We start from the raw sequence: 24,431 nt of genomic DNA on the forward strand, positions 1-24,431 counted from the left end.
TTATATTCAGATGCATAATTTCAGTGCAAAAAAAAATCAGTGCTACAAATTCAAAGGTGGTAATATTTCAAAGTCTGATGAGACAGATTTGCTTCCATAATGGTCTATGCTCATCCCATTTACCCGGTTTATTCTTCTGAGAACTGTATCAAAAACAAACACACCACCATTGAAGTATAAAGCATGTCAGACAGCATTAGAAAGATTCACACTAAATCGCACCTTTCGTAACCAGCATTCAGTTCGAAAGTGTCGGTTTGGAAAAGTATTAATCTTTCTCCTTACTATTATTACATTATTATTACATTATTATTATTATTTATTTATTTATTACAAGAGAGTCGGTTCCGATAACTGATACTTCAGTTTGGAAAAAGTCAGTTCTGAAAACTGACTCGTCTTTATCATTACTGTAGTTCTAAAAAGGTCTAAAAAAGTCGATCAGTTAATCCTCTGCGCTCTTTATTTGAGTGGGCGGTTTATACGTGTTTCGGGCACTCGGCCAATCAGCACGTGAATTTCTCGGCTCAGATTGAATCCACCAATGGCTGATGTAGGTGAGGTTTACGTCACGCGGAGGTCCTGCCTGCTGTAAAGGCTGATGTGAATCAGGAAGTGGTAGAAGCGCAGTGTGGAGGTGTTGGGTCATCGAGTGGGACAAGACTCTTCTTTCAGCCATGGCTCAGTAAGTGTTTCTTTATGGACCCTAGAGTTTAACAACATGGACTAGAACGGGAAAAGCTGAAGTTAATGTATCGCTATTTTATGTTCCGCCTTAAAAGCTACTACATTATTTCTCGGGCTATTTAAGGTGGAACGGAATATTCCAATATGAAACTGACGAAAAGGCCAGCTTCAGCCTCGTACAGTTATCTGATTCGAGGAAAACAGGATGGAATCACTAATTTTATAAACAGACTCATAGACATTAGGAAACCTTAAATGCAGCCGCTCAAATGACACCTTCTCTACAGAGAATACACTTTTGCTCTTTTCTTAGTTTAACATGTTGGGAATAAATATAAAATATGGTTTGTGCAACAATTATTACACATTTATTTGCTATGTTTTATGATTAATTATTATATTATTATATTATTATATAAAAATATAATAATATTATATTAAATTTGCAGTTTTATTTACATTTGCACATTGCCAGAGAAATATGGTTGGCTTTATCAATGAAAATAAACTTACAGCTAAATATGTAATTTTACAAGACGTGCCCAATCTTCACATGACTGCAGTTGTCAGTTATTTTAAAAGCAGTAAACCCATCTCAGATGGCCCCCTACATTGTACTGTACACCTCATAGCGTTCTGTTTGGACGGGCATATTTTCATGACCTGTCAATCAATTATATGAGTGTGTGTGTGTATATATATATATATATATATATATATATATATTAATATGTGACTAAACTGTCACATTTCCACACATCTTAACTGCTGTTTTTCCTCATTGCACAGAGCGGATATTGCTCTCATTGGTTTGGCAGTCATGGGTCAAAATCTGATCCTCAACATGAATGACCATGGGTTTGTTGTAAGTTAACCTTCAGTTCATTTTCTAAAATATTGCCTAATTTCATCCGACTCTTCTGAATGAATTCACTTTATGTAACCTGGCTCACTTTCTATCATTCAGGTCTGTGCTTTCAACAGAACTGTGTCTAAGGTGCATGACTTTTTGAAGAATGAAGCCAAGGGCACCAAAGTGATTGGTGCTGAATCACTCGAGGACATGGTCTCGAAATTGAAGACCCCACGCCGTATCATTCTCCTTGTCAAGGCTGGCCAGGCTGTCGACGACTTCATAGACAAGCTGGTAAAGCTGGTTTTTCTAAATATAAATAAATACTGTATGAAAATAGGGTGACACGGTGGCGCAGCAGGTAGTGTCGCAGTCACACAGCTCCGGGGACCTGGAGGTTGTGGGTTTAAGTCCCGCTCCGGGTGACTGACTGTGAGGAGTTGGTGTGTTCTCTCTGTGTCCGCGTGGGTTTCCTCCGGGTGCTCCGGTTTCCTCCCACGGTCCAAAAACACACGTTGGTAGGTGAATTGGGGACTCAAAAAGTGTCCATAGGTGTGAATGTGTGAGTGTGTGTTGCCCTGTGAAGGACTGGCGCCCCCTCCAGGGTGTATTCCCGCCTTGCGCCCAATGATTCCAGGTAGGCTCTGGACCCACCGTGACCCTGAACTGGATAAGCGCTTAAAGTTAATGAGTGAGTGAGAGTGTATGAAAATATATTTGTGGACACCTGTTCCTCCTACATTTTGTCTGAAATTAAGGGTATTAATGAGTAGTTTATACCCTTTGCTGCAGTGAAACTTTACTTGTTTGTAAAGTCTTTAGACTAGCTGTTAAATAATATATCTTATTTTTATCTCAATATATAGAATATATATATAAAGTTCAGAATATGAACATTTTCTCAGAACTGTCTCTCTGTTCAACAGGTCCCTCTTCTCCAGCCTGGAGACATCATCATAGATGGGGGCAATTCTGAATACAGAGACACAACTGTAAGTTCAGTAAAGACCGGCAGAGCCACAGCAACAGATGTATACGTGTATGATAATGAATGTAAATATTGTCTGTGTCATTTTTGTATAGCGACGGTGTCAGAGTCTGAAGGCCAAGGGCCTGCTGTTTGTGGGCAGTGGAGTTAGTGGAGGGGAAGAGGGTGCTCGCTATGGACCTTCCCTAATGCCAGGCGGACACAAGGAAGCATGGTGAGACTTTAACTCTGCTCACACTATTTTTTTATATTTGTTATACTTCATGATGACAGACATTTTGTTTTTTAAATTGCGTTGTTTATTTTTTTAACCTATACAGGCCACATATTAAAGATATCTTCCAGAGCATTGCTGCCAAGGTTGGCACAGGAGAGCCCTGTTGTGACTGGGTAAGTGTCATTCCAGCTTCAGATATTTGCACACTCTGATAAACCATATGAGGTTGTATATTCTGTAGCAAATTTAGTTTAATTTGTTGCTTAGGTTGGAGATGAGGGTGCAGGACACTTTGTGAAGATGGTCCATAACGGCATTGAGTATGGAGACATGCAGTTGATCTGTGAGGCCTACCATCTGATGAAGGACGTGCTGGGTATGGACCATGATGAGATGGCACAGGTGAGTCAAGGGATACTTCCTCCTTTACCTGTTGGTATTTCAGAGTTGAGCACTTCCTTGTTCCTCAATCTCTTGTCTTTTGAACGAATATATTTCATCTGAAGTGACTGATAAATTGGTAAAGCTAGATGTCTGACTTCTTTTCAGGCTTTTGACCAATGGAATAAAACAGAGCTGGACTCCTTTCTTATTGAGATCACAGCAAACATCCTAAAGTACAGAGACACTGATGGCACTCACCTGCTTCCCAAAATCAGAGACAGTGCAGGGCAGAAGGGAACGGGAAAATGGACAGCTATTTCTGCTCTGGAGTATGGTGTACCCGTTACACTTATCGGTATGTCTTAATGTATGTTTTCATCAGTGATGGATCATGACTGAATCAGACTTTTAAGTTTGGTCATAAATGTCAAAATTAAGTGGAAAATAAAGTAGGACATCACTTACAGTTCTGAACTCTTCAAACACTCATTCTATTTAAAGCTTGTTACATATATTTAAATGTAGGTAGTATGTTTTACAGGAAGGTAGTTTTACAGTGACTACTTCAGTAAAACATGTTGGATAATTCCACTGTTCCTGAGTAGTTCAACTTCTCTAGTACTCACCAAAGGGAGCTATTGTTTTACTGTATGTATCTTGATACCACAGAGGCCTAAAAATCCTAACTGGTTTGATTTCCAGTGAGTGTTTTCAAGAGTTTAAATGCAACACAAACATCAATTAGATTAAAATGAACTGAAAACACTCACAAATCTTTTTTGTTTTCCAGAAAACATTATCCTTCATCTAAAGGTCAAGAGAGTTGATGTTAATTTGAGGTCATGCTTTTAATACATGACTGAGCATGAGTGTGTCTTGGCTCCAACTGATGAATGAAGCGCTTGCTACTTTAAGCCGCTTGAAAGCTTTGTAGTTCCTTTCAGCAGATGTGACATAAGTGGGATTTTCTATTATGACTTCTTCTTTGGCCTTTGCTGGAGGGAGGTTTCATAAACAACCTGAATGTGGCCTTGGAAGTGTTGTCTCAGGACAGGAAACGATTGGTGCTTTCAGAGGAGAACCTTGGGTTTATTTTTTTTTTCAGTTGTATTTTTGAAATATACCCAGACACTGTAATTCTATGTATGCTCAGCTGTGCTTTATTGGACCTTGTGGATCTCTGGTGACTTACTAAATGTATTAGAGTTAGACACTCAGCTTGTAGTGTTGTTTGTATATGAAAAGTATGTTACAGCATCCTCCAGCAGGACAATCTGTGTAGGAAACAAAAGGCTGTATTGTGGCCTGTAGAGAGAACGTGTGTAGACGTGATTGCACAGAGAGGGACAGAGGATTTCTCTTCAATAGGCTGCATTCCATTAGGAGCCCAGTGCTTAGTTCATGGTGACACCACACTTTCCCCCCCCCCTCTACACTCCACCTCCCTTGAATGTTTCATAGGATTGGCTCTACTATTACTACAAAGTCATGCTTACTCAAGTCTTTGCTCCTGCACCTGGGAACTCACTGTTTGGTCATGTGGCAAGCCCAGGTTTCACAAAAGCATGACTGATTAGCAGTGATTTATCATGTGTATTGACAGTGTTTGTATTTTCAGTGCAGGACAACTGATAGTAAAGCAGGTTTTATTATTTGATGCAGCTTGTGTTACTTAATGCCTTGTTAATTTGGTTACTGTGTATTTAACATATCACTTTATAGATGATTGTTATCTGGCTTAGGCAGTGATGTTTAGTTCAGTTGTAGAGCCAAAATTGTTTAGGGGCAGGTACTATATGTTTACCTTTAACACAAATACTAACATGAATGTCTAGTGCCTCTGTGCATGTCTGAGTTTGAGCATTTTTATCTTACACTTTCAGAGAATGACAATGGTATTTAAAGGCATTACCTTTGTTGTAAAATAGTGGATGATAACACTGCCTTTACTCCACAGACAGGGGTTTAATTCTTGGCTCAGACAGGAGCAACAAAATTATTAGTTCTGCCAAATTGGATTTGAAACTGAAGCTCACGTTGTCTGGATGTTTTTCCTAACTTAGTCATGCCACTGTGTGAGTGGACTCTGGCAGCCCAGGACTAATTAAATAACAGTGCTGTATTTAATTAATGTGCCACACGTATAATTGAGAAGCACTGTTCTAGCAGTGTGGGGTCATGTCTGTAAATGCTGTGTTTCTATTCTGCAGGAGAAGCTGTCTTTGCCAGATGCCTGTCCTCTCTGAAGGAAGAAAGAGTGCTAGCCAGTAAGAGCCTCACAGGGCCCCAGGGAGCCAAGTTTACTGAAGACAAGGCCAAATTTCTTGAAGACATTAGAAAGGTTAGTAAAGCAATAACAAGTAATAGTCCTTTTACACTGATCAGCAGAAATGTATTCAACGGAAAGCTAAAGGAGATTGATCATAGCTGAATAAATAGCTATAGACTGTAGAATAGTTACCACTGCAGGATGATGTTTATACCTGTACTTGGAGACCCCTGGATGCTGTATACTGTGGATGCTGGATTGGCACAGTAACATATAGAGATAGAGACAGCTGTGTGAATGCAGGAAATATCTGAAGTGTTTGTGGTCTTTGTGTAAGAACTATTGCCCTAACAGACTGCTTATACCAAACTGTAAAGGGGAATTAGACATAGTCTTGCTTCAGATTTCAGATAGTTTTGCATTTTCTTTTTAATAAAATGAAAGGATTTTTGACAGTTTCTAAACAATATTTTTTTCTGCTCTAGGCTCTATATGCCTCCAAAATCATTTCATACGCTCAGGGCTTCATGCTACTGCGACAGGCAGCTAAAGAGTTTGGCTGGACTCTCAACTATGGAGGCATTGCTCTTATGTGGCGAGGTGGCTGCATTATCCGAAGGTGAAGTACACTTTTCTAGTAGTGTAGTGTTATTTGTGCCATGGTAAACCTAGACTTCAAGACAGACAGGCTTTGTTTACTAAGACACAAATCTCTAAAGTGATACCTGACCTTATTTGGTGTCCACCTCATGTCGTAACACTGGACGTACAAACAAGGAAGTAGGTGTAATGTTTCAGTTCCTGCTAAATGTGTGTAATACGGGAAGAGTGAAATATATTGTGTAATATCTGCTGTGGTAATGTCTGATATTTACAGTGGTGAATATGGCCCTAGTTATGAATGATTGTGATTTGTGATTATGACTGTATGCCATATTTTTAGTGTTTTCTTGGGAAAGATCAAGGAGGCCTTTGACCGGGACTCAGACCTGCAAAATCTTCTCCTAGACAACTTCTTTAGTAATGCTGTACAGGACTGTCAGGTAAGGAAGTGTAGCAAGCCTGACCACACACAGCTTTGTGGCTGTTACAAATGTGAATCTGAGTGAACTAGGATTATGTTTGGCAAAAGAACAGACTGACAATTATTTCCACATCCCAGATGGACCATTTCAGACAAGACCTGTTTAATATCTGCAGTGTCCATTCTTGTATTTTACACTGGAGCTCTCATTCTAATGCATTTTACAAGTAACAGAAGAGTATAACTTGCCACAAGTGTTGATATTCGCTATACTCCTACACTTTGTCATGTGTATGCTTCAACTCTCAAAAATGTGCTCTGAACCTTCAAATGTTTAAGTAACGTCTTTAAAACATAAGATTATTTAAAAAGAAATGCACACATTTATATTGTGTAACAAAAAAAAGAGGGCCAGGTAGATCTCGTTTTGCCAGGTCCACCATCAGATGTATAGCTTTTGTATTTCAAGCATTACCAATATTTCAATAACAGGCAGGCATTCATATCGGTCCAGAATATATGCCCCTCTTATTAGAAGTACTTGAGAGCAGTTTAGATTCCTAAGTAATGACCCATGCCTCCAAAAATAACACTAAATATATGTTTACATAAGAGACTTCCTCAGAGGAGAGTTAATGTACACCATAGATTTAAATTGACGGGATGATTTTAAGGAAATATATTGTATGTTGTGTTTTGTTTAATAAGGTGTGAAACTTTGTTATTCACATTTTATTAGAATAGAACAGTCATTAAGCCCTTTTTTTATTAATTCAGTTTAATGCAAATATTTAACAGCAGCTCCCAAATGGGCACCGTTTTTTCATAAAACTGTTGAATTGCTATAAACTTGCTTTGCATTGATTATGCTATTTTTAAAAAATGAAATCAATACACTGAGAATGAGACACAGTCTTGGAATGAAAGAGTGCTGTGAAGCTCTGAGGCTGTGACCCATAAACCAGGGATTGTTATGCCCTTTCTGTGATCTACTCAGTAATGATTTAAATTTCCCTCAGTACGCAAACTTGTAACTTCTGCAGTCTGTCCCCACTCCCTGTATGTCCAGATGCCCTCCTCGCATATGCGTGGTTTAAAGCCTGCATTTTTGCCCATGGTTTTGTCCATTTTATATATTATATATTACTACACACAACACTATATCATAGTGTCAGAAACAGGAATGGCATTAAGACATGAGTACATTCTTTATCAATAATTTCACACACGGCATCGCGCTAAATCCAGGTAATAGACTAATTCTGTTCACATTCACAACTTCCTCAAAATCTCACTGGAATAAATTACAGCAATTAATTAAATCTCAGCAAGTCTCTTTGAGATTACTTATCAGTTTAACAAGATTCAGTTAGGTCTCGGCTAAAAAGGCCTCATAACACAAATGCTTTTAACATTGAGACACAAACATGTTACTTAACATTCCTTCCCCTTTTAATAATGATGGAATAACCCCATACTCTGAGAATACAGTATCCACCCAGGTTGTTCCGTTGTAGCATATTAACACATCACAGATATGTTTTTTTGTTTAATTAGTCAAACATTCTCTATTCATCACACAACACAAAGATGAAATAAATAAATAAAAATATATATATATATATATATATATATATATATATATATATATATATATATATATATATATATATATTGTCAGACTCTGTGTTGGATCTCCTTCTTGAAGAGCTTTACTTATTCTTTCCATTGTCTCAGTTGACAGCACTCTTTTTTTGGTGCAGTTTCAGTTAACAAAGTCCAAAAGTTCAGTAATGTTTGTGAGCACTTTGTTTCAACTGCCGAGTAATATTCTTTTCAGAAATGCCTGTTTAAAAGGCAAAGGCAATTCCATATTTTTTCCTCTCAACATTCAGTGATTTAACCATTTTCCTTCTACTTTGATCAGTAAAATATTATGCCATTTAATAAAAGATTTTGTTTAAGGTTTTGTTCTGCGGGGTCTTTTTTAACCAGGGTTAATATACATAGTCTGAGGTGTAATACTTATATATTCTCTACATAATCTTCTTTCAAATAAATCCTGTCACAATTAACAAAATATTTCTAATTAATAGTTCTACAGTGAGCTGAAATATATAGAGTTACTGTATTTCTCTTCCTCATGCTCTGTGCTGTAGGACTCCTGGCGTCGAGTTGTAAGTACAGGAGTTCAGCTGGGGATCCCCATGCCTTCTTTCACAACAGCACTATCCTTCTTTGATGGCTACAGACACGCCATGCTCCCAGCAAACCTGCTGCAGGTAAAACTATCCTGTTCAGTTCTGATCATATGACCATATGGCACAGCACTGGGATTACTGAGGGTCACATATGGATCTAGTAACAACTGACACTAGAACTGCAGCAGTGGGGGAGGGGGTTAGATGTGTCCAGAGAGCTAAAGTGTCACTTAAGACTGGATTTGCTGTTGAACACTGTTTGAAACATTTAATGTAATTTATGGTAAAGGAGCTCCAGCTAAGTATTGAGTGTATACATTAATACACATCTGAACATATTTATCAGTTTGATTTTATGAATTATTGATAATTTGAGATACTGGATTTCTTTCTTTTTTTACTGGAGATACTGGAGTTTGTTATTAATATTATTATTTTAAATATTTATTTTAAGAAATAGCTTGAGAAATGTAATTTGTATTAAAAACAGGGTATGATTTATTCAATATTAATGTCATTGTTTTTAAATGGTTTAATTACTCCAAAGTTATAATATGTTTGAATACATTTGAAATGCAGTGTGAAGAAATTCGTTTTTTTTTATTTCCCTGACAAGTATTTTGATATTGTTTTTAGGGCAAATGTAGTTTTTAGCAAACCCTGTAATAAATACATGTTGTTTTACTTTTCAGGCTCAGAGGGACTACTTTGGTGCTCACACATATGAGCTGCTGTCAAACCCTGGTCAATATATTCACACCAACTGGACTGGCCACGGTGGCAATGTGTCTTCGACGTCCTACAATGCCTAAACTCCAGCACACTCCCCTAAAACCAAGGGGCCGAGACAACTGAGCAAGATACTTCCATCTGCACTTAAACATACAGCCCTACCTTGGTCATAGTTTTATGATGGTGTTGAAGTACTGCAGTTTTATTCATTCCAGATTCTGAAGTTGTAGTGTTTGCAAGTTCTCTCTCTATTTTATTTTCTGTAAGTAGTGAGAAGTGCAAGGGACACAACATCAGTGGTGAGTGTTGCTAAGACCTGCTATCATGTTTTGCCTTAGAGTTCACACTGTTAACCCTGGATTAGTTAACTATTGCACTGTATTAGGCTAAATAAAGACTACAATCCCTTTTTAATTAGCTGTTGTCTTCTTCACTTTGCCTGCTGCCCGTACACAGGATATTCACTTGTTATTTTTGGAACAAAACCAGGCAAAGGTATGATTATCAGCAGCATTATTGTTTTAGAACAGAAGTTCTCAGCCGTTTAAATTGCAAGACACTCCTGTTTGTGTTGTGTACTACAACACAAGTCGCCCCACAGGGTATATCCAGAACAGAGTGTATAGATCAAGTATTTTCAAGTTTTAGAAACCTTCCAGTAGAGAATACAGTTGCCATTACATGTTCCTACCTACACTTTATACAAGACTTAAAGTACAATTACAGAATACAGCCCTACTGTGGATGTAACTGATGAAGTCAGTGTAGATACAAGGCAGGTTTGGTTTATAAACTGGTTTTCTGGATATCGTAGATGTGCTATCAAAAACAAAACTCTTAACTTTCAGTGAAAGTCAAGGTAAAATCATTTTAATCCAAGTAATTATGGAGCATTTCTATTGTTCCATTCATCATGAAATGTTCACACTGTGAGGGACAATTGTTTAATGATCTAGTAAACTAAAAATCCACAAAGATGGAGATACGTGTTTCTGTTTGGACAGCGACGATATGTTTTCTACATGTAATATAAATCTAATGCCAGCAGAGGGCACTGAGACTCACAGTAAATAGGTTGTTTACGTGACGCCGCCATGTTTTGTGCTTTGGAACAGAACGTCTTAACAAAAGATTATAACAAAAGGATCGAACTTGTAGTCATCAAAATCATTACATCATTAAACTATATTAAATTACATCAATGGAAATAAAATATTAAATAACAAACATTTAATAGACCGTTAGCTCACTTCCGTTTCTTTGATATTAACTGAGGGACCCACAAATTTAATGAGGTGGCCTTTGATTAATAACTAACTGCACTCTATATCTACAGGCTTCTGTTTCTGTCCTTTCTTTTGTGGAAAATTCAACAGTGAGAAAAGTTACAGCCTTTATTGATCCCTGCAGTTAAACAGCACTATGCTTCATCAGTGCAGATGTGTCATTGATTTGACTGGACCATTGAGACCTCTGATCCTATCTGTAGGTGCTGAGAAAAATTGTATTTGATTATAAACTAGCCTAGCCTAGCACTTCCTCTTTCAGGATGCATTATCAGAAGGCTTTATTTCTAGTATTATCACCGACAAATCACCTCAGAACTGTGTTCGTAGGCAATTGTAAGCATGTTTACTAAAGATGAAGTGATTGGTTTAAACCAGTGTTTCCCCTCGTGGCCAGGGCCTATAGTGGCTTTCAGCATGACATCACTGAACATCACTTATAAAAACAAAAGCTGATTCACTTTATCTTAGTCACTAAACAGGAAGGCTAACTATAGAACAATAGGGTCAAATATTTTGTCAGCATTTCTTTTGAAATGAAACATATTAATAAGTAGAGAATTTGACGGCGTTCATCTTTATTTATGAAGTCAGCTACTGATGTTAGACTATGTCTGGTTCAATAAAAACAACTAAGTATTAAAAGTCTGTGAGGAGTTGGTGTGTTCTCCCCGTGTCCGCGTGGGTTTCCTCCGGGTGCTCCGGTTTCCTCCCCCAGTCCAAAAACACACATTGGTAGGTGGATTGGCGACTCAAAAGTGTCCGTAGGTGTGGGTGTGTCTGTGTTGCCCTGTGAAGGACTGGCGCCCCCTCCAGGGTGTATTCTCGCCTTGCGCCCAATGATTCCAGGTAGGCTCTGGACCCACCGCGACCCTGAATTGGATAAGCGGTTACAGATAATGAATGAATGAATGAAGTATTAAAAGTTGTTACATATCTCCTGAGAACACAGTTCCACAGGTGAACAGCCCAGTACTGAAGGCCTTTATACTCCTCTTGTCCTCCCTTGGTCCTTACCTTAGGCTCATGTTCAACTGCTCCAGCACATTAATTTCATGAGCTTTTGTGGAGATTATATGAGCTGTGTGTACTCAACTGAGTACCTGTATCCACAGTGGGTAGATTGTATTTGCTCATAACAAATGTAAAGTTGTTTAATAGATTTCATGGACACATTATGCTGATGTTTTGTGACAAAATGCGCTGCCATTTGGGGTCTTATCAATGCAATGAGAGAATTTTAAGCTACTTAGCAGTGTCTTACAGGTCTAAATATTATAAGACCCTCCGTCCATTATTTGTTTAATTTAAAACAAATGTTTCCGTGGTTGACCAGTGTTGGCTCATGTTTACAACTGAATTAATCCATTACATATGAACATAGAGAGAGAGGAACACAGCATGTTCCAAATGAGTGCTAATGCCAGAGAGAGAAGCAGCCGCAGTACCTGACTTGTGGCTCAGATGAAAGAGTGTGGGTGCTGCTGAATCATCATGGAGGACTCCAGCCTCGTCTGTGCCAGAACTGTAAGTGGACACCCTCGCCTGTTTTTGCCTCATCAATAATTCAGGAGCTGCACTGAAGGAGAGGCAGGCTGCTATAAACCCTGAAGTCTGAGGTGCCCTGAGTGGTGGACATTTCTTCCGTGACATGACTTAGACCTTCATCTAATGCATGTATGTATGCGTTTATCTTAAAGGCATGACTCTACTGCTGTGCATGGTTTATTGCATCCAGTTTAGAACGGGACACTGTTGTTCATTTGCAGTACACGCATCATGATTGTTGATGAAATGCTTTCATATGGATAGATCGATAGCCTTATTGTCAAAAACAGCAAATCCATTCATTTACATCTGTACTGTATAGAGCATGGCTCAGAGTGGTGGAGGGGACAGTTCTGGAGCAGAAGACGGAGGCATGTTCATCATGAGGTTGATGTTGAGTCTGCTGCCTCTGCTGCTGATCGCATGGACCAATACAGACGCACTGCCCATAGACAACAAACTGCCACAAAGCAATGAGGTGAGGCCACACTATTACTGTTATTATTTCTGATTAACATTTTCAACAGTCACTGATATACAATCAGTTCCTTTACATTTTAAACAGTAAGAGAGCATGGGGTTCTGGTATTGTGCAAAATTAAAAGACAATTAATTTATGAAAAGTATACAAATAGATATAACAATTAAAATGACTAACAATTTATTTAGTTACTAAGAAGAAATCCAGTAGTTCTGGATCACTAACACCCAATAACATTTCACAGAAGTGCTCAATCACTGTAGGCAATGCAGCAGTCCACTCCTTTACAGTGCTGCAGCTTTTATAACCCTTTCCCCAATCCTTTGGCAAAGAACATGACGGCCTTCACCTCATGTATTTACTCTTAAATGTCTAATTCTAGCAATTCTTGAATGAACCAGCTTTAGTTAAGTGTTTACATACTCAGCACAAGTAAATTACAGCTCGCTACTGGGTAAGTACAGAGTAAGTACCTGTTAAGTAAGCTGTAAGATAAAATAGGTACTAAGTAAAGGGAAAGATACTAGAAATATTTGGTTATTACTGGGTCTCTTACAAACATTTTACAAATAAGGCACGTCGTAAGTATAGAGTGAGCACCTATTAAATAAGGTGTAAGAAAATGTAAGCACCAAGAATCCATTGTACTTCTAAGCATAATTCTAAGTATGTCAGTTTAAACAAGTGACTATTACTGGCATTTTTTATAAATAAGGAATATATCCTTTAAAATGATTTACAGTGCACATACAGAGAAGGACATGGTCAGCTACTTTCATCACAGGCATTAGCAGAGTTTCATGGTGCTTTGTACTCAATAGGTTCAGGACGTGTGATTTACCAGTCATCATCATCACGTACTTACGAGATATTTTACACTTTATTTTATATGTAATTGGGCATTATATGTGCATAGCTGAATAATGATGAAATTATGAAATTAATTGTAAGATACCCGGTAATAACCATATGTTTCTAGTATCATACCCTTTACTTACTCAGTACTTACTGTATCTTACGGTTTACGTATCAGGCACCTACTCTGTACTTACCCAGTAACTAGCGGGCTGTAATTTAAAGTGTTAAGTTTTTGTAGCAGATGGGTTAATACAACACAAAATAAATGTTTTGCCAACTCTTCACCTCTAACTTTTGTTATTGTAGTGAAACTTCTGCGCTGTTATTATCCATCACTTAAGTGGAAAATGAAAATGTCCAAATGTGGACTGCTTATGGATTTTTCAGATTGTTTCTCCTTTGCTTAGGTTTTGACAAAAGATCAGAAGGAGCTGCTGATGAAGATTATGTCGGAACTGGCTGAGCTGAACATGACAGTTAAAGATTTGGGAGCTGTGGATCTGGAGCAGCTGCTGAGTGGTAAACTGGGCCTGATACCTCAGGAGAAATCCCCATGCAAGAACTTCTTCTGGAAGACCTTCTCTGCATGTTAACACCAATTGACTAGTTAGGCAGACCATGCCTTACTCTATGCTCTGTATAAAATGCATCACATGAACAGTTGAATACTAAAACCCTGAGCACTAATAAACACTAAGTGGATGTAGCCAGCTTTTTCAGGTGCTTGTTTTCTCAGGCATGTTTAACCAAGTGAAATGAAGAATATCAAATAGTAAATGATTTCTCATTTTACCATCACCCTTTGCATACGTGTCAAATTGGTGAAAATGGCACATCACATTTAAATGAAATATGCTCCTAAAATAATAATAATAAAAAAAAGCTTCTTAAATCTATATTGAATGTTACTGCAAAAATATGGAATACAGCCCTGATGTATTTTTAAAAAAATAAATAAATGCAAAATAACTATACGAGAGTAACAGTAAGTTAATTTAAAAATAATTGGGGAATATCAGCTCCTGAGGCATGTGGTTATGAAGAAAAACTAGGAATAGATGCAGAAAATAATAAACCATTAGGATTTGCATTATCAGCCAGATCCCATTCCAAGAAAAAAGTCAATTTGATTGCTGGTTTTAAGTGGAATCTTTTTAACAGGTTAAGCATTTTTGAGAATCTAGATTTGGCCCCATCTAGAGGTACATCAGACAATCTCTCAATCTGATTTTTTTTTTTTAATGGCATTGGCCAAAATAAAGTCATCCTGCTACTAAATGTGATTTACTTGACTCGGTTCTTACTACACCACTATCATGACTGACATAACCGATTTCAAAAGTTAATTTCTGTAGTCTCACCTCTGTCTCAGCAACCTGAAACACAATCAAAAATATGTAACTAAAACCCCCAAGAAATCTACAGATAAACACCATTTGATTGGAAAATTAGATGTTTATTTTACACGTGAAACGACTAAAATGAGACCTGTGGATGGAATTTAAAAATACAATGATGCAATTCCTATGGGTCTATTGAAATTTACCAACAGAGTCAATAGATATGCTGCCTTACCCCAATACAGCCCCAGCATTTTACAAAATCTTGTCAGTCTATACAGTTCAACCATAACAAATGAGCAAGCTACTGTTGAGAAAACAAAGATATTTTCATATTCCAATAAAATCTGACCACTTAAAAGTGTAGCACATGAAATCTGTGACAGATTTAACAAATAAAATAGAACAAAAATTGAACAGCCAGATGAATTAGTCTTGCACTGAACATCATGTAAGTAACAAAATGAAAAACGAGTGTCAACATCATTTGAAATGGGACTGAGGGGTTCAGGCATTTCTCCACAAAAGATTTTTTTGCCCTTCGTTTTGGATTGGGTTTCTTTGGGCATGTGCTCCAGCCAATTTGGAATTGTCCTTTTAAATTTCAATAGAGATTCCAGGGATCCTGTAACAGTGAAGTGAAGAAGTCCCTTTTCAGGTATAAGGCATTCAGCAGCATCTCCACAGTTGGACTGTGTTGGGGCCGCCAACACTACACCAACTCCAGTCTTCAGCTTCCCCAAAACTGACTTCATTCGGGGTTCTGATGTAAACCTGGGCCAGCGGAGTCCAAGGTCCCTATACATGCGAATTAAATAAGTTTTTGCAATTCAATTAATTTTTTGTAGCAATCAAAAATAAGCCACTGTCAAATACCAAGTCAAATTAGTTTTATTTGAGTTCCCTTTGATTAACACAACATAGAAAATGCATTCAAAACACTTAACAAATGCAACCTTTCTATAGGGATTCTTCAACTTTCACCGCCACATCACCCCTCTTTAGACACTCGAGCACACGCTCACTGCCACACACCCCCACTCCCCAATGCCTTCTCACAGACAACACATGTTCACACTTTGAGGTAACAGGGAGAACACACACACACAAGCATTCACAACAGATAATATAGCAAGAATACAAATACTTAGAGTTCTAAACATTCCACTACATATATATTTTGTGTAACTACATAAGCTTGATTATATGAGAAAAGGGAAGAAAAGGAGATAGATCGAAGGGGGGGGGGGGGGAAAGGATGCAACAAATGTCCATCTGATGAAGCTACAGAAACATATGCTGTTGTTGCTCACACTCGCTCACACAGGTTCTTCTCACATCTTGCAGGCATCTTGTTTTCTCTCTCTCTCTTTCTCTCATCGCACACCCAGCTCTTTTCACACTCGCGTTCATGTTCTCTCTCAGTCCGTTCTCTCATTCAGTCTCTCCACCAACAATCCATCATCATCATCTCACTCGTTCTCAAAGCGATACATATTGGACAGATTCCAAGAAAAAAAAAAAGGGAGAAGAAGACAACACCCACCGTCTAACACAGTAAATGCAGAGTGAAGCTGTGTTCTTTGATGGCAAAGCATTTACACATGGGAAGAAGGGTACTGATACTGAGATCGCTCGAACATTGCGGCCAACGAGGGGCTTCTTCCCGGGAAATTGGAAAAGAGGTGGTGAACTGTAGAAGAGACGTATGAAGGCTTGACCATAAACTTCAAACAAAAATGCAAACAACTGCACAAAATACAACTCAAATCAGATTTTTAAAAAACAGCATCTGAAATTATGACTTAGAGGGCACTGAAACACTAACAAATGCTCATTCACGTTTCAGATCTCAATATTCATAACATATGGTGATCAAGTATAGCCAAAATAAATTATCAATGAAAACAAAATCTCTAATTTTCTACTTAGTGTTCATATCACACTTGCAATTCCACCCACTCTTCTAGAGAATCAATTTAATTTATAACAATTTTTTTTTTTTTAACAAAATGAAAACTTAAATACTTCTAAATATAAGGGACATAAGATCTGACTACAAACCCTCCTCTCAAAATACTTACCATATAATCTACATATAACTTCATTTTAATAAATCTTTTTACATCCCCCAACTAGACTTTGTCTCCATACTAGAGCCAAAGCCAGAGTTAAACCCGCTGCCGGAGGCTGAATTAGTGCCTGCCCCCCACCCGAGACTAGCAGAGCTGGGGGTGTTATAGTTACCGCTTGTGCTATAGCTCTGGTTCTGATCTCTGCTGCCACTCGTTTGGCCTGCAGGGTTTGTGCCCGAGGCAGCCGCCTGACCCTGCTGACTGGCCAGCATGCCCATCATTCCCCAGCTGCTCTGGAGGGCTGCCTGGGCAGCTGCCATCATTGCTGGGTTGAGGCTAAGAGCCCCAAAATTCACATTGCTGTTAGGACTGCGACTACTACCAAAGCCCTGTCTAAACCCCCCAAAACGACCACGATCCATCATTTGCCTACTATTATTATGCTTAGGCTCTGCGTTGGAGATGTGCACACTGGTGCCCTTTATGATCAGGTCTTCACCACACAGGGACTGGGCAACCTAGAGGGCAAAAAACAGTTACAAATTACAAGATGTTCCAAAATTATGTCAAATAAAATTCAACCCTAACTGCAAAAACCAACCTGGTCATCTGCAAAAGTGACAAAGGCAAATGCCCGGAAAGGCTTCGGGATGAAGACATCTGTAACTTCGCCGTACTGCATAAAAAACTGCCTAAGGTCATCAGCAGTCATGTCCTCAGTACAACGGCCCACAAACACTTTCCTACTCCGCATAGGCTCATCTGGCCCAGCCTGTTCCAGGAAATACTAGATCAATTAATAGAAAAACAAACAATATTCATGCTGTGTTCACACAACCAAAAGAACTCTCATATCTCTTGTTAGTTCAAATATTATAAACACTTTATTCTATAATTTATATCCTGTTATTTGACTAAATTCGAAACTTTACTCCAGCTGTAGTACACTAGGTTATACCTTTGAGTTTGGTAGTTTACAGTCACACCACCTTCCATCAATCATATGCCGCTGAGACATCACTTTAATCTGTGTCTCATAGTCTGTAAATCTCACAAAGCCAAATCCTTTGGAGTTTCCAGTTTTCACATCTCTCTTAACCTGTGGGAAAAAGTCAAAACTCAAAACAAATAACTACATTACGCCTCAGCTGCCAAAATGATGTCAATAGAGGGCCAACACAACGCAGATTACGTTTATCAATTTTCATGCTCGTAAAACTCATGAAAGGACATTCTAGTAACCCTAGGATATGAACTAATGTCACTGCGTATTATGGTTTAGCACCATTTGGATTCAAATTCAAACTCCGACCTGTGAAAATGAATGGTCTTGAATTTAGCAATAATTAAGTTGCTTTAGATTTTGGTTTAGCTTTTGGGTTTTACTTATTGTTCTTACAATTTGCTGTGCATCTGACTGGCTTTCTGACTAATCTTAATTTGACCAACCGGTGGTTTGCACTCTACCTAGATTAACAGTGCATGTTCTGACTTGCCTTATTGGTAAATCAGCAATAAATACAGAAACTCTGCACACGAAGGGTAGAATGCACAAGAAAGAATAGTTGGATATTTATTTACATACTTCTTTTATGATTTCCCTAACTTTGTATGATTCTGTACTTTCTGAGCTGCATTACTGAGGTATGATAGGTGCAATATCTATAAAGTTTATTATTATTATTAGGAGTGAAAATCAAAAGACAAAACATGATTGTAGCTTTAAATTCAATTCAATGTCAACGGCCAACATCTTTTATAAATATTACCAATACAGAAGACAGACAATTAAGCATTTATAAATTGTAAAAATACATGAAACAATTAAAAACTTCATTGTTGTGGCTCTGAACCCAACTTTTATATCTGCTCTAAAATGTCACAAGTCATTACTAACCTGTACCATTATGACCTCGCCAAAGGTACTGAAATAATCTTTCAGGTCTTGTTCAGATGTCTTCCATGGTAAGCCAAGAACAATCAAGTCTGAGGTTTTCTGAATACCTCTCTTTATCTTCACAGCAGAGGCAGCATCCATCTCATCCATCTTTCTTTTATTATCTGAAAAAGAAGTTGTTTAATTTAAATAAGCTCATATAAACATGCCAAAATGTGTTACACCACTGGTATATGTGTATTATGTTAAGCATATAAATAAAAAAAAATAAAACAAAGTTTACCCCAGGGTTTTCATGCTACATACTGTTTAAAGGGCCCATATCTAATATATTTGTATTTTGTTTTCCCCGTAGGAACGACTTATGAACTCTGTGACTTTATCTTTCAAATGTAGACCTAATTCCACTTTATCATGTAGGATTGAACTGCCTGCTTTTTGGGCCTTTGAGATATTTAAATAATGTATTTTCTGACTAGCCAGTCTGTATTGTGCTGCATCTAAAAAACAGTCAGGTCAGAAACAATGGGTGTGCTTCAGCATTGGTACATATACATAACTAGTGCCTGTTTCCAAATGGCATTTGTTCTCTATATGGACAGTCAAAGCTTCCAATTATACTTATTATATAATTAATGCATATTGTAAATTATGCATTTATTCTGAATAGGCTGGGCTGCTATATGTGCAGACAACTTTTAATTGATGCTTAATGTCACAATAGGGCAGTGAAATAAGCATTGCTGTATTCTCCAACATCCACGGCTTAAGTGCCCTTGAGTAAACCCCCTTTGTATGTAGATACATGCTCACTGGGTTCAATATGGAGAACACTTTTCACTGTACAAAGGCAATAAAAGCATGTTTATGACCCTTTTGCCAACATGGCCTCCCCTACGCGACGGACCCCTCTACGGAGCGTAAACTGGCTTATTCAGGGACTACAAAGCACTTTATCATCTCATGGGATATGCACTATGGAAAAACAGACACCGTCTGGCATATTGAAGCAGAATTCGTGAATTTATGTGCAAAGAAGGAATGAACTTTGTGCTTTAATCGGCAGTTTGTAGAGGACTGTGTTACCTTTGGGGTAGTTAACCACATAGACGAGGTTTCCCCAGTCAGCGTCCGGGGCGTGGAGCACTCCCTCCACCAGGCGGACGCCCCGCATACACTGGGACACCGGGCTTCTGTATCGCAGCCCGCAGGCCCCGGGGAACTGCGCCGCCACCGTGGACAGCAGTACAGTGCCGTCCTCCTCGGAGGGGATCTCCATAGGCTCTTCGCTCTCATCCTCGGCCACGCGAATATAACACTCAGACATTCTGCACTCACCCAGTCAATACAACTCTGCGCCAACGGTCACTCAGCGGCCTTGTTCACCGCGCTGGTCAGATACACTTATCCCCGCACCTATACGAGCTTTTAACACACTGCACAAACAACCCCTTATCTACCAAACAAATCTGGAGCTGAGATCAGAAACGTGGCATAGCATTGCGTTTATTCTCCATCACCTCCTGCTACACTTCACTGCGCTGTGCTAACGTTAAATGAATGGCCCTGAGCTCCGCGCTCTTTCCACGTTTTCCTATTTTTCCGGGCCTTTTTTAATCGATAAGACGAAGATACTTGCAGCCGCCCCTCTGTTTACGCAACAAAAACACAATTTCAGTTGTTATATTCCCACAGAACAGGACACCGCTCGCGATTATTAGCGCTAAATACACGGCGCGCATATACACACAAACACAAAAAAACGCGCTTCTTCTTCCTCCCTGCCTTACATTTCCATCAAAATGGCCGCCGCAACGGTCTCGTCGGACCCATGGCGTCATCGCTCGGATCGTACCATCGTTGGCTGTTTATAGGGGGACGTGTATATATTTTTCATTTTTTAAATGTTAATAATATTGTGAATTTATGAATGTATGCGTTTACTTGGGTGATTTACATTTGTTAAAAACCTAAAATCAACAGATTGTCTTAAAGAGGCCGAAACAGGTAATAAAGCATTTATCTACCTCTTCACGATGTCCCAGTGGTCCGCGCCCAAATCCCGTCGTCCAATCACGTGTCAAAGTGCTTGCCTGTGTTTCGTGATGGTGAGACGCTTTTGTTTACATGAAACACTCACACACACACACAAACCCCAATCTATAAACAAACCCTAGCTTTAGGACAGCAAGCTAAAGGTTGAAAATTGGCCATTGCAAAATCCTGACCTGTATCCTGTAGACACTGTGTAGGCTGAATTGGACTTCACTGAATGACATCAGTGGGGTATCCCACAAAGCAGGATTTCTGAGTTAGTCAGATCATTTAAACCCCAAATTAAGCCAGTCCAATAGGAGCAGAACTCAGGGAGATTCCTATTGGAAGGCCATCAAATCTGGGCCTAAATTAGCTGGCTAATTGAGAAACCCTGCTTTGTGGATTATCCCTCTAGAAACTCCAGAGCTTGTGGTTTAAGTTATCTAGATAACCCTGGAAACCCCCTAGTTCTGTCTGATTCCAGGAGAGAATTTTGAGAAGCTTGTGCAAAGCTGCACCAAGGCCATGCCCCCAAATACTAACACTGTAAAGTTTTGATCTCTTGAAAATCTGATTTAATAAATAAGTCCTGAAATAAATTTTATGCAGCAATTGTTTAGAAAAGAGTGCTTGAAACAAAGTAGAACCAAGAAAAGGAGTGATATTTGAAATACTACTGAATATACTAGGGAAAACTCTGCATGTAACACATCCACATGGCAGTGAACACACACATACACACGCACACAGAGAGAGAGAGAGAGAGAGAGAGATGGACAAATTATTAACATAACCAACTAAACATATGGTATCTTGAAATGTGTGGAGTTGTGAAAAATTAAGTCTGTATGCATTTTGCCTCAACAGTACAACTGACTGGAATTCATTCATTCATTGTCTATAACATTCATTCATTCATTCATTCATTGTCTATAACAGCTTATCCAATTCAGGGTCGCGGTGGGTCCAGAGCTTACCTGGAATCACTGGGCGAAAACACATACTCACACATTCACCAGTAGCCAATCCATCTACCGTGTGTTTATGGACAGTGGGAGGAAACTGGAGCACCCAGAGGAAGCCCATGCAGACATGGGGAGAATACACCAAACTCCTCACAGACAGACACCTGAAGTGGGACTTGACCCCACGACCCCAGGATCCTGGAGCTATGTGACTTCAACACTACCTGCTGCACCACCATGCCATCACTTTTGGGAAACTGGGCCCATTTATTTGTCTATCTATTTATGTCTATCTAAAGATACTTATATAGCGCCTTTCTAGACACTCAAGGACGCTTTACAATCCACACTGCTCAGAACGCTCAAACACACACAGGAAGCCAAATGCGCACAGAAACAAACGTCCACCTGGAGGACTGCATCAGGCACTAGGAATTCACCCAGAACAGAGTGCCAATCCATATCTGTGCACACACATATTCACTCACACAAACAGACATTCTCATTCACATACTCACTCATTCAGTCACACACCAGGACAGTTATTAGAGAAGCCAATTCACCTACCCTCCATGTTTTTGGACTGTGGGAGGAAACCGGAGACCCCGGAGGAAACCCACACAGACACAGGGAGAACATGGAAACTCCACCCGGATGGGACTTGAACCCAAGATCCCAGCGCTGAGAGGCGAACATGCTAACCACTAAGCCACTGTGCCGCCCATGTGTGTTGATAATTCCACATAACTTCTATTTGTCACAGGTCTTATGTGTTTAATTATTATTAATTATATATTAGATTAATTATTAAATAATTGAAAAATTGTCAAAAAAGTACAGATTAAGTACAGATTATGAATGTAGGTCTTTTTACATGACAGAAAACAAGAGATATACAAGAGAGACATTGAACAGAAAAAAGAATAGTAATTGGTATTTCTCAAAGATTGTCAGAAAAGGCCGGAAAGGCATATGTACTGTATTCCAATATTTAGTTGTAGTGTTATTTCTTGTTGCAATTCATATTACAGTCAGACAGTATAAATGTTTCTAATGCACAATCATAAAATATAAAATGCAGTATATAAGATACAATCGTTATTATACAGAATACAGTTACAGAAATTATACAGTTAATGTTTATTTTTTCATTTGTTTTGTTTTTGCTCATTGTTTTTGCTATTTTTTTACTGCCTTTTATTCAGTGAAATGACTTGTTCAGTTACTGGTGTAACAAATTGTCACTGGTGTTACTGATAATTTGTCATAAAGTGTTTGATCTTAGTAATGAAATATTGTCTTTATTAAAAGTATGTTAAATTAAAAGTTAGAAAAATGTTTTTTTCTCTTTTTGGTATCTCAGTAATTTAATTTTCATGTTTATTGTAATTAAGGGCAGTAAGTTGGCACAGCAGGTAGTGTCGCAGTCACACAGCTCCAGGTTGTGGGTTCAAGTCCTGCACACACAGACAGGTTACTGTCTGTGAGGAGTTTGGTGTGTTCTCCCTGTGTCCACATGGGTTTTTTCTGGGTGCTCCGGTTTCCTCCCACAGTCCAAAAACACATGTTGGTAGGTTAACTGGCGACTCAAAAGTGTCCATAGGTGTGAATGTGTGAGTGTGTGTTGCCCTGTGAAGGACTGGCGCACCCTCCAGGGTGTATTCCCGTCTTGTGCCCAATGATTCTGGGTAGGCTCCAGACCCACCACGACCTTGAATTGAATAAGCAGCTACAGACAAAGAATCAGTGAATATTTATTGTAATTAAATAATAAATTGTTCAATTAGAATATAATAAATGAAGTTTGCCTTTAAGTGTAAGAAATTGTAAAGTGTGAAAAAACAACACATACAATTTCTTGGTGGATGTGTAAAAAAGTACTTTGATAACATGTTTATATAAATTCAAATTTTTTAAATTGAAATTTGCAGTGAAATTAAATAAAAAATATATAAATTATTGAAAAAATATAAGGCTTTTGTGGAAGTTGTGGCCTAATGATTAGGGAAGAGGGCTTTGGGCTGAAAGGTTGTTGGTTCAACTCCCAAGACCGGGAGGAAAATACGGGGCGGTGGGAGTGAAGGAACAGCACTCTCCTCCCCCCTCAATCCATGGTTGAGGTGACCTTGAACAAAGCATTTTCAATTTTCCATTAAAATATATACAAGCAGTTTGAAATTAAGCTCTCTTATTTGCAAATTTGACTACTGGAGTTGTTATTAAACTTTTAAAGTTGGTTTGGTTCTTGAACATATTAATTTGATTTTTTGAAATGTATCCACCTGAATTCCCACTCCAAATAGAGAATGACCCCTATTCAGCCAACAGCAGTTAAAGACAGCCAGTCAATACAAAGCTGATTTGCATAAATCACCCTTAAAGGCACAGTATCAAAAACAAAAATTTAAAAGGAAAAAGGCAGGAAATTGGCATATAAAATTAACTAATTCTGTTTGGATATGTAAAAACTGAACCTCATTGGGAAAATATAATATTGTGTGTATTTTTGATCCTTAAGTATACATTTTAAACTTGGTTCAATACTATGGACACAACACGTGAATATTTTTTGAGCATTTTAAAAATGTG

The 24,431-nt window shown here is 38.5% G+C and overlaps 3 protein-coding genes across 7 annotated transcripts; 2 read left to right on the plus strand and 1 right to left on the minus strand.

The window, feature by feature from the left end:
* The first annotated feature begins 603 nt into the window (after positions 1-603).
* Positions 604-9,778, plus strand: pgd (phosphogluconate dehydrogenase). Its single transcript, XM_066671241.1, has 13 exons — positions 604-685; positions 1,477-1,552; positions 1,655-1,834; positions 2,467-2,532; positions 2,624-2,742; positions 2,849-2,918; positions 3,013-3,147; positions 3,295-3,484; positions 5,340-5,470; positions 5,884-6,017; positions 6,342-6,441; positions 8,582-8,704; positions 9,316-9,778. Exons 1-13 carry the CDS (start codon positions 678-680, stop codon positions 9,433-9,435), a joined length of 1,452 nt encoding a protein of 483 aa, XP_066527338.1. The 5' UTR covers positions 604-677; the 3' UTR covers positions 9,436-9,778.
* Positions 9,779-12,011: 2,233 nt separating this feature from the next.
* On the plus strand, positions 12,012-14,800 carry sst6 (somatostatin 6). The gene is made up of 3 exons (XM_066673256.1): positions 12,012-12,318; positions 12,512-12,667; positions 13,936-14,800. The coding sequence occupies exons 1-3, from the start codon at positions 12,313-12,315 to the stop codon at positions 14,119-14,121; spliced, it is 348 nt and encodes a 115-aa protein (XP_066529353.1). The 5' UTR covers positions 12,012-12,312; the 3' UTR covers positions 14,122-14,800.
* A 172-nt stretch (positions 14,801-14,972) lies between these two features.
* tardbpa (TAR DNA binding protein a) lies at positions 14,973-20,663 on the minus strand. Of its 5 annotated transcripts, none has more exons than XR_010802679.1 (7): positions 19,927-20,662; positions 18,841-19,004; positions 17,902-18,042; positions 17,545-17,715; positions 17,377-17,461; positions 16,415-16,561; positions 14,973-15,666 (listed from the first exon to the last, which is right to left on the minus strand). XR_010802679.1 is itself a non-coding variant. In XM_066672071.1 (6 exons), the coding sequence occupies exons 1-6, from the start codon at positions 20,165-20,167 to the stop codon at positions 16,467-16,469; spliced, it is 912 nt and encodes a 303-aa protein (XP_066528168.1). In that variant the 5' UTR covers positions 20,168-20,662; the 3' UTR covers positions 15,673-16,466. The 5 variants fall into 5 exon arrangements, 3 of the variants coding, with proteins under 3 accessions (XP_066528168.1, XP_066528166.1, XP_066528165.1); XR_010802678.1 differs by having other exon boundaries at positions 17,545-17,730; XM_066672071.1 differs by lacking the exon at positions 14,973-15,666 and having other exon boundaries at positions 15,673-16,561; positions 17,545-17,730.
* Positions 20,664-24,431: the final 3,768 nt, after the last annotated feature.

The sequence above is a fragment of the Hoplias malabaricus genome, chromosome 5 (genome assembly GCF_029633855.1).
Source record: "Hoplias malabaricus isolate fHopMal1 chromosome 5, fHopMal1.hap1, whole genome shotgun sequence".
In the NCBI taxonomy this organism is placed as follows: Eukaryota; Metazoa; Chordata; class Actinopteri; order Characiformes; family Erythrinidae; genus Hoplias; species Hoplias malabaricus.